Raw genomic sequence first — 14,418 nt, 5'->3', positions numbered from 1 at the left:
ATGAAACTGTACCTTTTTCTATGCAAACTTCTAATAAAGTCTTCAATCAATCAATCAATCAATCATCATCAGGGCACTGGATCGCCTCTTTCTCTTTTTTATTAGAGGCAGATATTGTTAAAATAGCAGATCTACATGCTCACAACGCCTCACAACGTTGTGAGCATGTAGATCTGCTATTTTCACAATAGAACGTGTTATACAAAATGTAATGATTTTGGGGTGTCTCTGCCTGAAAAGGTTGAGAACCACTGATCTAGACTAAAAGTGGATAAGTCCGTCCGGCCGTTCACATTTACTGGGCGGAAACTTCCTCCTCACCTTGGCTCGGTCCAGGCCAGGCCCCGTTGCGGTCACCTTGCTAGGGTCAAAGGGCATGTGTATGTTGGCCCTGAAGGGCGACCCCGGAACGTGGACGTCCTCAAACAGTATGTTGACCAGGTAGTTCCCCGGGTCGGTGGCCAGGTAGGACACGCTGCAGGTGCCGTCCCCGTTGTCCGAACACTCTATCTTGGCCTCGGTGGGACCCTCCACCGTTAGGCCCAGGCCGCCGGTGCCGGCCCCCTTGGTGTCGATGGTGAACTGGGCCGGACTCCCCACCGTGCCCCCTTCTAACCCTGGACCGTACGCCCTCACCTTGAGAGAGGGAGGGAGAGAGAGAGAGGGAGGGGGGGAGGGAGAGAGAGAGAATTTTATGATTTTGGTCAGTAAGTCTGCCAAAGAAGGAGATCTCAGTTTTAGCGGGGTTTTTTTAATCAGCGTATTAAGATCACTCTAGACTATCGTTTGATCAAGCTACCGTTGCTAATATTTGGTAGTAGACTAAATAACCCGCAAACAAAACATCCGTTCCCCATCCGGTCCCATTCAACCACAGGAGAAGATGTTTTTTAATACAGTATATATTTTTCATAAATTCTAAAACAAACAAAGAAGCACATCTAAGAAATGCCTTAAATTAAAAAATATATAATAAATGAAGAAGTAGTGAAAATTGCCGATCTACAAGCTGTGAAGCGAAGCGTTGTGTGCTTGTACGTCTACTATTTTGACTAGTTTGGGTCCCAGGCAAATGTTTAATCTCTCTTTTGGGTCTTGAGCTTAAAAGCTTGGGAACCACTTCCCGAAAGGTCCTACCTTGCTGGGGTCTGGAGGTAGCTGGGCCTCTACAGTGAAGGGGCTGCCCGGTACAGGGTGACCATCGTAGGACACATTGACAGCATGCAGACCCTCCTCTGTGGGAGAGTAACGCACCAGGCTGCACTCTGCTCTGCCAGGCTGGGGCTCCACCACACAGCTCACAGGACGCTGGCTAGGACTCAGCTACACACACACACACACACACACACACACACATACAGAAGACAGAATGTGAGTGTGCGTGCGTGTGTGCGTGCATGTTGTCTCCACAGTGTTCCCAAACGTACTCACCATCACGACCTCCAGGCGACCTTGACCTCCTGCTCCTTTGGTGTTGACAGAAAACCTCTGTTCCTGATCGACCTCAACTCCTGGAGAGAGAGAGAGGTGTTGTTGGTGTTACTTCCATGATGTTTTAAAATGCTTTCTTAAACTATACACTAGGGTTGCCCGATCCCGATCACGTGATCGGATCGGCCGCCGATATGGCCGTTTTTATAAGATCGGAGATCGGGGAAAAAAAATCGGATTTTTTTTTTTTTTTTTTTTCAAAAAAATATTTTCTGGGAGTACTGAAAGTTACAGGTAAGGTGAATGCGATATGAAATGTAAGCTTACCATAATCACAGTAATCCTTAATCATTTTCAATCATATTCAAGGGCTTTTGGAGAAATGAGACAGACAGAGCACTGCAGAGGGAAGGTGATTGTGTCAGACTCTGTGTACAGCTGGCAGCTGATGCCAATAAGTAGTAATTGGCCCCTTGCTAATGGATCAAAGGAAGGCAATTATGTCTCTCTGCACTGTCAACTAGCTCAGTGGTTCTCAACCTGTGGGTCGGGACCCCCAGGGGGGTCCTCAAATTATTTTTGGGGGGTCCCCAGATGATTAACTTAATGTGCAACATTGTTTTCTCTCTCAACAGTAAACAAATCAACATAAAGTTTAAGTGTATAGAGGGTATCTGCACATTTCGAAAGTGAAAAATTAAGGACTTTTTAATACCTCTAAAATGACAAATTAAACATTGGCCAAATTGTCAAATATTAAAGCCAGAAATTGTGAAAATAGCCGATCTACATGCTCACAACTTGCGAGGCGTTGTGAGCATGTAGATCTGCTATTTTCACAATAGAACCGTGTTATACAAAATATACTTCCTCAACTCTTCAGGGTTGGGGGTCCCCAGTTAAAATATGATTATTTTGGGGGTCACGGCCTGAAAAGGTTGAGAACCACTGAACTAGCTGCTACTGCATACTTTTAAAGCAGACTGGTTAATTGGTTCTTAACTTATTTTGTTTCAACTTTAAAAATGGCCAATGTTTTACCAGTTTTTATATAGTTTGTTGATTATTTTTGATGCTGTAATGGTCTATTTTATTTAATTTTTTGAGGTATTAAACAGGTTTTAAAAGTCCTTAAATCGTGACTTCACTGCCAAATTTCAAAGGCCACACCAAAGGTCCGCTGCACAATGATTGAGAAACACTGCACTAGTAGGCCTATATCACTATACACTACTCATAAGCTTTGTTTTTAATTTGTTGATTCAGTGCTGCACTAAGTGATAGAATGAATAGAATTTTTTTTTCTTAATGCCTTGCCAAAAGATCGGATCGGGAAAGATCGGGATCGAATCGGAAGCAATAATATTTGATCGGTATCGGATCGGGAGCAAAAAAACCCTGATCGGGGCATCCCTACTATACACCCATAACAAGAATATGCAGCTCGAATGACTATCTGTGCTAGTGTGCTTCTGTTATGTTTCCAATGGGACTACAGTTCCGTGCAGCAGTGACTACTTCCGTTACTCCGATTTTGGGAGGTGTAGTTCCAGACTCTACTGTATATACTAGCATTCGGAGATTGTGGAATAGTTGTCTGGCTACGCGAGACTAGACAGTGACACATGAAGACAGGCAGGTGAACAGAGAGTGATCGAGACAGACAGACAGACAGACAGACAGACAGTCTTACTTCCATCCAGGTCGTCCACAGAGACCTTGCTGAGGTCCAGAGGCGCTGCGACCCCAACAGTGAAGGGGCATTTAGGAATGGTGTCACCTCCAAATGTCACCACGACAGCCATCTCTCCCTACAAGAGGTATCATCATTAGTATTATTAATAATCGGTGTACAGTATAATTGTGTATACCTGTTGTACAGGTGTGTATTTGACTCTGTGTGTGTGTGTGTGTGTGTGTGTGTGTGTGTGTGTGTGTGTGTGTGTGTGTGTGTGTGTGTACCTGTTGTACAGGTGTGTATTTGACGGTGTGTGAGTAGTCGTAGTTGTCGATGATGTCCAGGTCTTTGACAGCAGGGCCCCTGCTGGCCCCAGAGAAGGTAACATCCACAGGAGCTTTACCGGCTCCTTTAGTAAACACTGTGAAATGAGTTGGCTTACCGCACTCTATTCCTAGAGACAGAGACAGAGAGAGAGAGAGACAGAGAGAGAGATAGCAAAATGGTTAGATGGACATACTACACACACACATACTCAAACTACAACTTTCTTGTTAGGTTAAACCTCCAATAATGGATTTATTTGAACAAATACAACATTATTTCCACCAATCTGTATGGTAGAATATGTTAATACTGTATAATTATTATCTGCACCGGTTAGGTGGCCTCCCTACAACCCACTGAGATGTTTAGACCCTGCTGGTTGACAATGCCAATAAAGTTATTTGAAGCAGACAGCACACAGGGTTGGACACTGCACTACATGTGCTGCCATCATTATGGTACTTAGGACATATAGTTGCAATGACTTCTCGCTGACGGGACAGACATAAAACATACCAATTGTAGTTTTACTTACAGTACTGATGTCTAATACAGGGGTCTTCAACAGGAGGTCCGGGACCCCTAGGGGGCCCTCAGAGTTACCACAGGGGGGGCCGCCAAATCTTTGTGTGATACTGTATGATCATGTTTTTTTTTTACATTAACCACTTGAACCCTAGCATCCCTATTCTGAGTGGAACATTAGCCAAAAAGATCGGCTATTTCTGGCAAAGAGGTTTGGTGTAGAGGGAAAAGAAGAGCAGACCACATTTTGACGGTTCAAGTGGTTAAATGACTGAAGATACACATTAATCCAACATACACTGTCTGATGACGGTGCTGTCAAATAAGTCTAAGCTGTCTAAGAATCTATTAACATTTTTAATTTGCAACACAATTGTATACAATATATAGGCTCTAGTGAGGGTCCACTAGAGTCCATGGTCTAATACCTGACACCTTAACTCTATCAACGCTTTGAACGTTCCCGTTCGCCCCATTTTTCCCGGCGGCGCGATGCCAATTGTACGTTCTTTGGCTCGTTCTTTTGTACCTTGGTTTGATGTCTGTAAACTGATGAGGGGTCGCGCGGGTGTGTACCGTTGAGACAGCTCCCGTAAAAGTACTCTCAAAAACCCACTGGACGTTAGCATCAATGGAGTAACAAAACACTTCCATGTGATTTCCTCTGGATCTATTGCTCTGTAGCGACTGAGCTGCCTTGACGAACAGGAGCCTACTGGGGCCATTTTCACATTAATTCTTGCATGAGGCTGCCCTCTACTGCTGGTAGAGCCACGGTACACCTCTTTAAGGAGAAAATAAAAAAATAATAATGAAAAAAATAATAATACATCTTTGTCTATAACATCGCAAAGGTAAGGTGCTTTTGCTGGCACAAAACCCAATAATAAATAACAACATCTGGCACTGAAAAAGTTAATTACTAAGCTAGTTCCAATCATGATCCGCGTGTCGTGCGTGCGTGCGTGTGTGTTACCAGTTCGGGACAGTCCTGGTCCGTCTGCTTTGACCTTGGAGGCATCATGGGAAGGATCGACTTTCACATGGAAGGGACTGTGTGGAACTTCCTGTCAGGATCAGGAAATCGTAATGCTTTTAAACCGTCCTCTTTCTCTCGTATGTTTACTGTGGCGTGTGTGTGTGTGTGTGTGTGTGTGTGTGTGTGTGTGTGTGTGTGTGTGTGTGTGTGTGTGTGTGTGTGTGTGTGTGTGTGTGCCTACCTTGTCAGTGAACAGTACTTTAACAGTGAGTGCTCCTGCGGTAGGAGGAGTGTATTTGACGGTTATCGTGTCGTTAGCGTTGGGGATGATGTCAAAGTCGACGTCTTCTTCTCTGTCGCTCACCATGTTGGCATCACATTTGATACCAACACTCACCTCCCCTACACACACGCACACGCACACGCACACACGCACACACACACACACACACACACACACACAAATGTTTGGGATTAAAAACAATTAAAACAATGATCAGTTAATGACTTGAATGCCTGCATGCCTATTTCGGGGTCGAACATTCGCCAAAAAATAGCCGAGTCGTGTCACAATGCAATGCGTTTTGAGCCTGTAGATCCGGCTAGTCTTGGGGAGATTTGGTGTAGACATAAAACTGCGGTCAGAGGTTGTAACTCAAGTCCGTTTCACAAAGACTACTGTTTATGTAGTGCAATGCCAATTTGTCTCAGAATAGAATAGAACACTTGAGTCCATCAGAGTGCGCGGCAAGTAGACAACTAGGTCAGTCTCATTTGTAAAAGCTTTGGGATTGCTTGGTTTCAGAGCCAAGATTTAAACTTTTGCGAGTAGTTCATGTTGAGATGTGTGATTTCGTATTTGATGTCGAGTTGAAACCCTTATGTCCAAAACGATTCCAAATGTAATTATTTTTAAACATTTGAAAATAGTGAAATTGTCAATACTTCTTATTTATGAAAAAACATATAAAGCTGAAATATTGGAGATACAAGGTTTTTGCCTGACAGCAACGACATATACCATAATATTAGTATATGTATATGTATATGTGTATATGTATGTGTAAGGTATTATTTACATAAGTCAGCAGTCACCCATAGACTGTAATCCCATTCATATTGAAGTGGCTCCTCATACTACTACTACTACTAATAATAATAACGACAATCCCACTGAGCTCAAGATCACTTTTATGAGGAAGTCCTGTTCAGGGTAGCAGGAGGACAAAGTTGCAAAGCACAACATAAAACATTTCTCAATGTCTTACTCTACTATGTCAGACAGCAAGTCGTGGAAAGAAGGTGCATTTGTGTGTGTGTGTGTGTGTGTGTGTGTGACGTGTGTGTGCGCGTGTGTGTGTCCTCATGATGTCAAGGTAGAAGAATCCTGTGAGGAAATCTATCACTGATGAACTGCCTTCCTGTGTTGAGCAACGCACACTCATCACCATACGCATACCAGGGCATGGTGTGTGTGTGTGTGTGTGCGTGCGTGCGTGCGTGCGTGCGTGCGTGCGTGTATGTAAATGTAGAGTTATGTGTATGTGCATAAGCGCGTGTGTGTGTGCATGTGTGTGTGAGCGAGCAAGTGAGAGCAAGATTATTATATACTGTATGTGCTGAGTTTATACATAAGACATGCCAGGTGTCTGTGTGTCTGTTTCTGGTTTGTGTGTGTGTGTGTGTGTGTGTGTGTGTATGTGTGTGTGTGGGGGGGGGGGGGGGGAACAGAAACAAAAGGAAAGAAAATGTGTGCCAAGACTACACCGGATATAGTTGCCAACATTCTGTGTGCGTGCAGGCGTGCATGAGTATGTGCGCGTGTGTGTGTGTGTGTGTGTGTGTGTGTGTGATTCTATGGACGTGTGTGCACTCTCATGTGTGTTCGCATGTTTGTACATTTGTGTTTGTGTTCATGTATACGCGTCTTAGTGTGAGTGCTCATGCCCGTCTATACAGGTGTGTGTGTGTGTGTGTGTGTGTGTGTGTGTGTGTGTGTGTGTGTGTGTGTGTGTGTGTGTGTGTGTGCAAATCAATTCTCAGAATTCAGCGGAAAACAACAAATAATGCATGCAGGGCAGAATTAGGACGATACCCTCTCATGATCATCAAAATAAAAAAAGAGAGCATTCAAATTGTATAACCACTTAAAAGAAAGTGACCCAGATGCACTTCATAACAAGGCACTCACACACAGAGAAACTCTAGAGAGATGCCCCCTCAGCCAACTGGCCCGGGAACTCTGTTCACAAACACAAGCAGAGCCACCAGACAGACAATTCACTGGACTAAACCAAATTATAAAATAGCAGAAAGAAAGCTACCCGACACATTGGAGAGAAGCAACCCAAAAGCGAAGTGCGTGCGTGCGTGCGTGCGTGCATGCTCCTACCATCTCCGGCTCCACTACAATCGACAGTGAAGTGTGTGGGTTCGTTGGCTTTCAGACCCGTTCTCTCCACTCCTGGTCCAAACACCTTGACCTGGTCAGGATGACTGCCCTTCCCAATGTTCACCTTCAACAAAACACGTAACACAATGTTAACAACACACACACAAGTTCTATTCCATTCATTACTACTTAATACAACTGGCTGCACAGCATTACTTAAATATTACACAAGCATGATATAAATATAAGTGACAGTTTGCATTGATGTCAGAAATGTGGTCAACATTAAACTAAACAGTTTTTTTAGCATGTTAATTTAACTGCCTTGTTTACTTTTTACACCAAATGCTAAAAAACACATCAAATACATAAGCATACACTGCATTCAGTAGACAGAAAATGTTTGTCCATAGCCTATTTCAATGCCCATTTACTGTACGTGTCTTGTTGTCAGTACTGTGTTACTGTTACTTAGACTGTATGTGAGGTCTGCTGTCTCTGTATGCCAACAACGCTAAATTGTTAAACTGAAACTAAATTAACCTCAAACTGAAATCAAAATAAGAAAAAACTGAAAAATATTTTAAATAAATGTAAATACCAAACAATGAACACAAAGCACACATCAATTTAAATATACGCCTCCATTTATTGGTTTCACTAATTAAAAGTTCCAGTTTCATTTTAAATTAATGAAAAAAACAATGAAACAGATTTCTAGTAAAAGTTTCACAGATACCTATACATCAGTATTAGCTGCGGTAGAATTACATCACCAAAAATCATATTATGAAAAACTGATTTTTGTAATCTTAGTACATAAGCACTAAGCTGGGTAGTTCAGAGCAGAGCAGGGTAGTTCAGTGTGTGTGTGTGTGTGTGTGTGGTGTGTGGTGTGTGGTGTGTGTGTGTGTGTGTGTGTGTGTGTGTGTGCGCGTGCGTGCGTGCGTGCGTGCGTGCATCAGCGATGACAGAATGATGTTAGTCAAGTTAGTCACTTCCAACATTTTTGAAATGATACCAGAGACGGAGACATGAGAAATGCTGAGGAGACAAAACCCAAGCCTTTTACTCTCTCTTTCACCAACATGTCCCATGAATACACATAGACAGTTATTATGACCAGCTCTGGATCAGTACCAACACTGTGTTTACACGTGGACTGCTGAGGATGAAATGTATATCTGTATGTATGTGTGTGTGTACAATGCACTAAGGTGTATTTAGGGTGATGTGTCCCTTTAACAGTACTTGGACAGCAATGTTGCTCACACTAACATTGTGAAATTGACCAGTTTATGTTGTTGGCTCTAACCTGTGCTCCTCCATGAGACGTGCATGCTCACTCGCACGCACTCTCTCACCACGCACGCACGCGCACACACACACACACACACACACACACACACACACACACACACACACACACACACACACACACACACACACACACACACACACACACACACACGCAGATGTACAGCCAAATGGCAACATCATATGGCAGCTGGGAAGAATTAGCGCCAATAAGCCCGGTGGGGTTAATCAGTTAATCACCGCAAAACATGACAGCTCAGAAGACTCACTAAGACACATTCTGTAATTTGATCTGAGGTATGCTGCAAGAGTTTGATGAAGAGTCTATAACTGTCATGACTCATCACAATGGTATGGCAATGGTAATAAAGTGTAAACGGCGAGCAAACAACTGGAAAACAGCTAGCAAAACATAGTGAGAAACTTTACATGAAAATATTTCACAAGTGAAAGGGGTTAGCATAACAGCTACTGTAGTTCATGCCGATTAATCATTTATTTTGAATATTATTACGGTTCAGACAAGAGGACATGAAAGTTCAATTAAAAGATCACATAATATAACACGTTTTAGAGTTATTAAACTTTAAAATTTAAAAAATATAAAAATCAATCAATCATTTTTCGTCGTTGTCGGGAGACAACCTTGTACATCTAAAACCGTTCGTTTTGCATTTATCATTTTAAAAATAATTTAAACTAGTGAAAACAACCGATCTACAAGCCCACAACGCCTCGCACTGCGAAGCGTTGTGTGCTTGTAGATCTGCTGTTTTCACTACTTTTGTGCGACGGCCTTGTGTGATGAAGCAGGGCTTTACTTTGCGAAAGAACGTACACATTTGAAACTTGGAGATACAAGGTTTACACCCGACAACAGTGATTTGTTACAGAGTAAACCGGTTGTGCTGGTTCTGAAATGGTGCTACAGAACCAGAACACTGCTTCTGTTTAGCTAGTTAATTTCATTAAAGGAGTAGTTCACCCCCAAAATGACTTTTTTTCTATTGATTAGTCATGCCATGGAGACTTGAGTTCAATAATTGCGACCGTAGGTCGCATTTACTATCAAAACCTCCACAAAGTGTAAGTAGTGTAAGTAGTGTAAGTAGTGTCAGTCCCTCTGTCTGTCACACCTCACACGTCACACTCTTGCCCTGCTCATATCTCCGCAACCGTTGCCCCGATCCATGCCAAATTTTGCACACACGTTCCTTGCCTGCCAAACTACAACCTCCAAGGACCCCCGGAGCTCCAGGGACCCCCAGGTCCCTGGGGGACCCCCAGATGTAAAAAATGACCAAATGTGCAAAAATGACCAAATGACCACGCCAACGGGGCTGCTCACGGGGAATTCCCGGGGACCACCGACTCCTGGTGCTCCAGAACGGATGCAAAAGTGGTGGCGCCCCCAGTGGAGGACCCCCTCCACTGCAGCTCACATAAAATGCTGTAACTCCTACAGATTTTGCCCTAAAATCACGAAAATCACTACATAGTATGTCTACTCTCATGTCATCAACATGGATCAGGAAGATTTAGGAAAAACAAATTTTTGCCCTATTTGTGGAGATAAGCGACCTACGGTCGCTTATCTCCCGATTAGGGAGTCTTACTGGTATTTTTAGGTTTTTGTCGCATTCCTAAGACAAAAATGTGATAACAATAAATTTACCCCCATTCGTTCCGGATGGTGACCCGTTTCGAAACGGGTCCCCATCCGGAATCAGGGGGTAAATTTACTCGAATCAAATTTTTTGTCTTGGGAATGTGACAAAAACCAAAAAATATTATTGAACTCTAGTCTCCATGGCATGACTAATCAATAGAAAAAAAGTCATTTTGGAGGTGAACTACTCCTTTAACTTGGTGTTCCAATTCTAGGTTAGTCCCTGGTTAGACTGGATTAACATACAATTTATATTGCACAGAGTTGGTTAAAATAACACTGCTGTATAATCAAATCAGTACTCCAGACTGTTGTTTTAGAATGTTCTGTTCCTCGATCAGCAACATTACTCTCTACCAACAGTGAGTGTGTTGCTCAATACCATTTTCATTTAGGTGACTGAAATCAATCAAAAAGACATTAGAAAAAGGAAAATGACATGTTTCATAATGTGTGAAATGATCATTCTTGAAATGAAGGATGTCAGTGACAACAGAAAACAGTGGTAACAGTGAATGATGACCGTAGGACCTCACTTATCTGAACATGTTTTGATTATACAGTATATTATACATTAATATAGTATATTAATTTATTGTACATGTTATTATACCTGACATTATTAATCAGGTGTTCAAATTAGTGAGGCTCCAAAGTGCAGAGGTTACATGGCATAGATCTGATTAGTACATAATGAAGGAGTTAACATTGGGAAGTAACATGAAAATATGTTAGTCAAATGAACAGAAATCATAACATACAATATTGTTAGTGTCAGAAAGTTATTTCTTTGATCAAGTGAAAGAAATTCATGTAAAAAAAAGAAAAGAAAAACATTGTCTGACAACCGACATATTATTAAATCAGAAAGATTTTTAAACTAATACTTTACCCTTTCCCCATAATAACCAATTGTTGGTCATTTAGTCATATTGAATACATGTATTACTAGCCGAGTTGTTCTCATGACATGAAATGTTTAGGGATTTGAAATTATTAAGACACATTTCAGCAAAAGTCTAGTCAAGATCAGTCAAGTCACTTTGGCAGATAGACTAGTAAACATCACAGCAGCTGTGCAGTGAACTAGTGATACTTTAGACCAGTGGTTCTCAAAATGTGACATTTGAAGGTCTCTCCTTAACTCATTGAGTGCCAATCCCGAACTAGTTTGGCTTTATTATCGTATCGCAGAGTGCCGATCCCGAACAAGTTCGGCTTAAAAAAAAAAAAAAAAAATTGAAAAACATTTTTTTGTTTTTTTTTTTTTTTTTTTTTGGACCCCATCAAATCTAGTGAACATGATTTCAATCGCGATTTTGCATGTTCCACCCCCATACAACCCCATCTAACATACAGGGCAGCCATGTTTGTTTACATAACATGTAAAACATAATGGCGATTATCTCAAGAATGCCTGAACGGATTTCCAATCGGATTTTTTTGTTTAAAAGCTGTGAACAAACTGCACAAATCCACTCCAATGCAATCCAGGATTGCATTGGATTTTTTAGAGCTCATTCTTCTCTGTTTTTTTCCCATGCATGAGGTGTGCAAGGTTTAATCATGGCTAAGTTGACGAAAATAAGGCTTCTAAAATGCTTGGTAGCCAATAGCTAACTTCAAGCTAACTTCATCCTCTTCCTGTACATGCACAAAGGAAAGTGTTCAGGCAAGTCATGGCTGCAGGGCTTCTGCATATACCAGCATATCTCTATGGGATTTTCTATGGCCACTGGGCGCCCTCTAGTGGTGAAAGGGGTGGCACTAAATGAGTTAACTTTGACAGTGTACAAATGTTACCAAAATGGACCCGTTAGGTTCCATTTGGTTCCATTTGTACACTCTCAAAGTTACAGACTTGTAAAGGTCAATTTAGACCCCCATAAAAGAACCTAGAGAGTCCCTGAAATCTACTTTGAGAACAACTGCTTTAGACTACTGTACATTCAACTGATTCCATATCATCCAATTTAGTCTTTTATTGGTTTGTTCTTGTGTCATGCAAATTAACCAAAATGAATAATAGCAGCTGTTGAAATAGCTTCTAGAAACACATTCCTATCTGTTTTAATAAAGTAAAGGAATGTGCTATGTGTTGTGTGTTCAGTAGCTGTATCTCTCCTCCTCGGTATAAGTAATCACTATGAGAGGTTTCTTAGCTGTACCTTTTGTCTTACAGCGCCCTTCCGGAACCCTCGGCTGTGATTGCACGAGCTCAGTAGTGCTTCTTGCCTTAAGTAGATTTTGTGATTGGACAAGCTTGGTATTTCCAGCTTTGACCAAAGGCTCGGGAAGCTGTGATTGGCTGCTTACCCTGAAGGGGCTGTTGGGTACGCTGACTCCAGACCAGCTGATGGTCACGGTGTGCTTGAGAGCGGAGGTGGGGGTGTAGGAACATGAATACACACCATCTTTACTCCGCACCTTCACATCGATAGGACAGCCATCTGCATCCTGGCACACAGACAGACATGAAGAGTCAGACAACTTAACCCATTTAGAACGGGTACACATTATAGTGTATTATTATTTTATGCTTTAACTATTGAAAAAATAGCAGATATACAAGCTCACAGCGCGGCACCGAGTGCCGCGCTGCGAGCTTGTAGATCTGCTATTTTTGAAAAGCCATGAAAATTTGAATTTTGACCTGATTCTATAAGTGTCTTTTGAATCCTTCAAAAGTTTTTTGGAAAAACCCTATGTTTCTATGTCAGCAATCTGGCTAACCATCGTCAAAGAAAAGGTCCTTTTCACATAATTGGAGCTCAGTTAGTCTGTTCTCGAGAGACTACTATATCAGTGGTTCTCAAACTTTTTCATGTGAAGGACCCCAAAATGATATTTATTTTTGCCACGGACCCGCATCTCAAAATATTTAGTTCCAGGGACCCCCAGAAGCAAAATTTGAGTTACAAACGTTCGCTTTAAAAATACATATGTTCAAAGATTTGCACACATTTTCACAACTTTTTCAAAAATAGCAGATCTACAAGCTCGCAGCGCAGCACTCGGTGCCGCGCTGTGAGCTTGTAGATCTGCTATTTAGATCTGCTATTTTTCAATTAGTAAACGACAGATATTAATTGTGGTGTGTCTGTGTCTGTGTGTGTGTGTGTGTGTGTGTGTGTGTGTGTGTGTGTGTGTGTGTGTGTGTGTGTGTGTGTGTGTGTGTGTGCGCGCGTGCAGTGTAGGTGTGTGTGTATGTGTGTGTGTGTGTGTTTCTACCCGAGCAATGATCTTGAGCGGGCCTTTCCCAGCATCCTTTGCATTGACGGTGAACTCGGCTGGTTGGTTGACGACACACCCCGTCTTCTCTAACCCGGGTCCATATGCCTGGACCTGAAACAGGACCAACGTACACCGCATTAAAAACCACAACGTGATGAACATGACAAAACAAACATCGTTTCATTCAGCATGTCTTCTTGTCCCTGACCATTTGAGGCTTGCTGCTGTGGTCATCGGTACAGATGGAAGCCATGAAGGGACTGAGTTCTATGTCTTCGTCGTCACAGGTCACATGGACAGCGTACTCTCCTGGCTCCGTGGGCCAATAACGCACGTCACACGAGCCGTCGTTCTGGTCCTCGCATTCTATCTTGGCCTGAGACGGACCCTCGATGGCAAAGCCTGATCACAGCAGAACAGGGAGAGTAGAGTAAGTAGACATTTTCATGTCAAGGACCCCTAAATATAAATTGACTGCACAAAAGCGACAGGTGCGTAGAAGAAGACCAGACAAGGGCCCAAACGTACTGAAAGAAAAACACTTTTGGCTGTCCTAGTTCATGTCAGGGACCTCCAAATTATATTTGATATAAAGTATTTGATGAATGATTTATATTGTTCAACTTTTCTAAATTATTCCTGTTCCTTAAATTATTCAGAACATGTTGACCAATAATCATAATTCGTCACTGTCTGCCTAAAACCTTTTAACTCCATTTTTGAGGTTTTAGATTTTTTGGCATAAATCAGGGCTATTGAACACCCTTTACATCTGAGTGTTGGTTCAAATAATATTGAAACAATCGAAAGTAGTAAAAAGCGCTTGGGACAAAACCTCCTAACTCCACACTTTCTGCCAAACAAGC

The 14,418-nt window shown here is 42.1% G+C and overlaps 1 protein-coding gene across 3 annotated transcripts in view; it reads right to left on the bottom strand.

Moving 5' to 3' along the window:
• The window catches only part of flnba (filamin B a), a 101,782-nt gene that overhangs the window by 43,109 nt on the left and 44,255 nt on the right, over window positions 1-14,418 (bottom strand). For all 3 annotated transcript variants that reach the window (XM_080727674.1, XM_080727675.1, XM_080727676.1), the window contains exons 13-23: window positions 13,761-13,954; window positions 13,550-13,663; window positions 12,635-12,775; window positions 7,333-7,456; window positions 5,182-5,342; window positions 4,938-5,028; window positions 3,394-3,563; window positions 3,125-3,242; window positions 1,432-1,511; window positions 1,138-1,323; window positions 322-636 (exon numbers count right to left, since the gene is read on the bottom strand). In XM_080727674.1, coding sequence (XP_080583800.1) covers window positions 322-636; window positions 1,138-1,323; window positions 1,432-1,511; window positions 3,125-3,242; window positions 3,394-3,563; window positions 4,938-5,028; window positions 5,182-5,342; window positions 7,333-7,456; window positions 12,635-12,775; window positions 13,550-13,663; window positions 13,761-13,954 — 1,694 coding nt within the window. The remainder of the gene's footprint in view (window positions 1-321; window positions 637-1,137; window positions 1,324-1,431; window positions 1,512-3,124; window positions 3,243-3,393; window positions 3,564-4,937; window positions 5,029-5,181; window positions 5,343-7,332; window positions 7,457-12,634; window positions 12,776-13,549; window positions 13,664-13,760; window positions 13,955-14,418) is intronic.

This window comes from Nannobrachium achirus (genome assembly GCF_963921795.1).
Source record: "Nannobrachium achirus genome assembly, chromosome: 6".
Taxonomy (NCBI): Eukaryota; Metazoa; Chordata; class Actinopteri; order Myctophiformes; family Myctophidae; genus Nannobrachium; species Nannobrachium achirus.
Note: the sequence above shows the minus strand (reverse complement) of the source record. Positions and strands in the feature narration are given on the sequence as shown.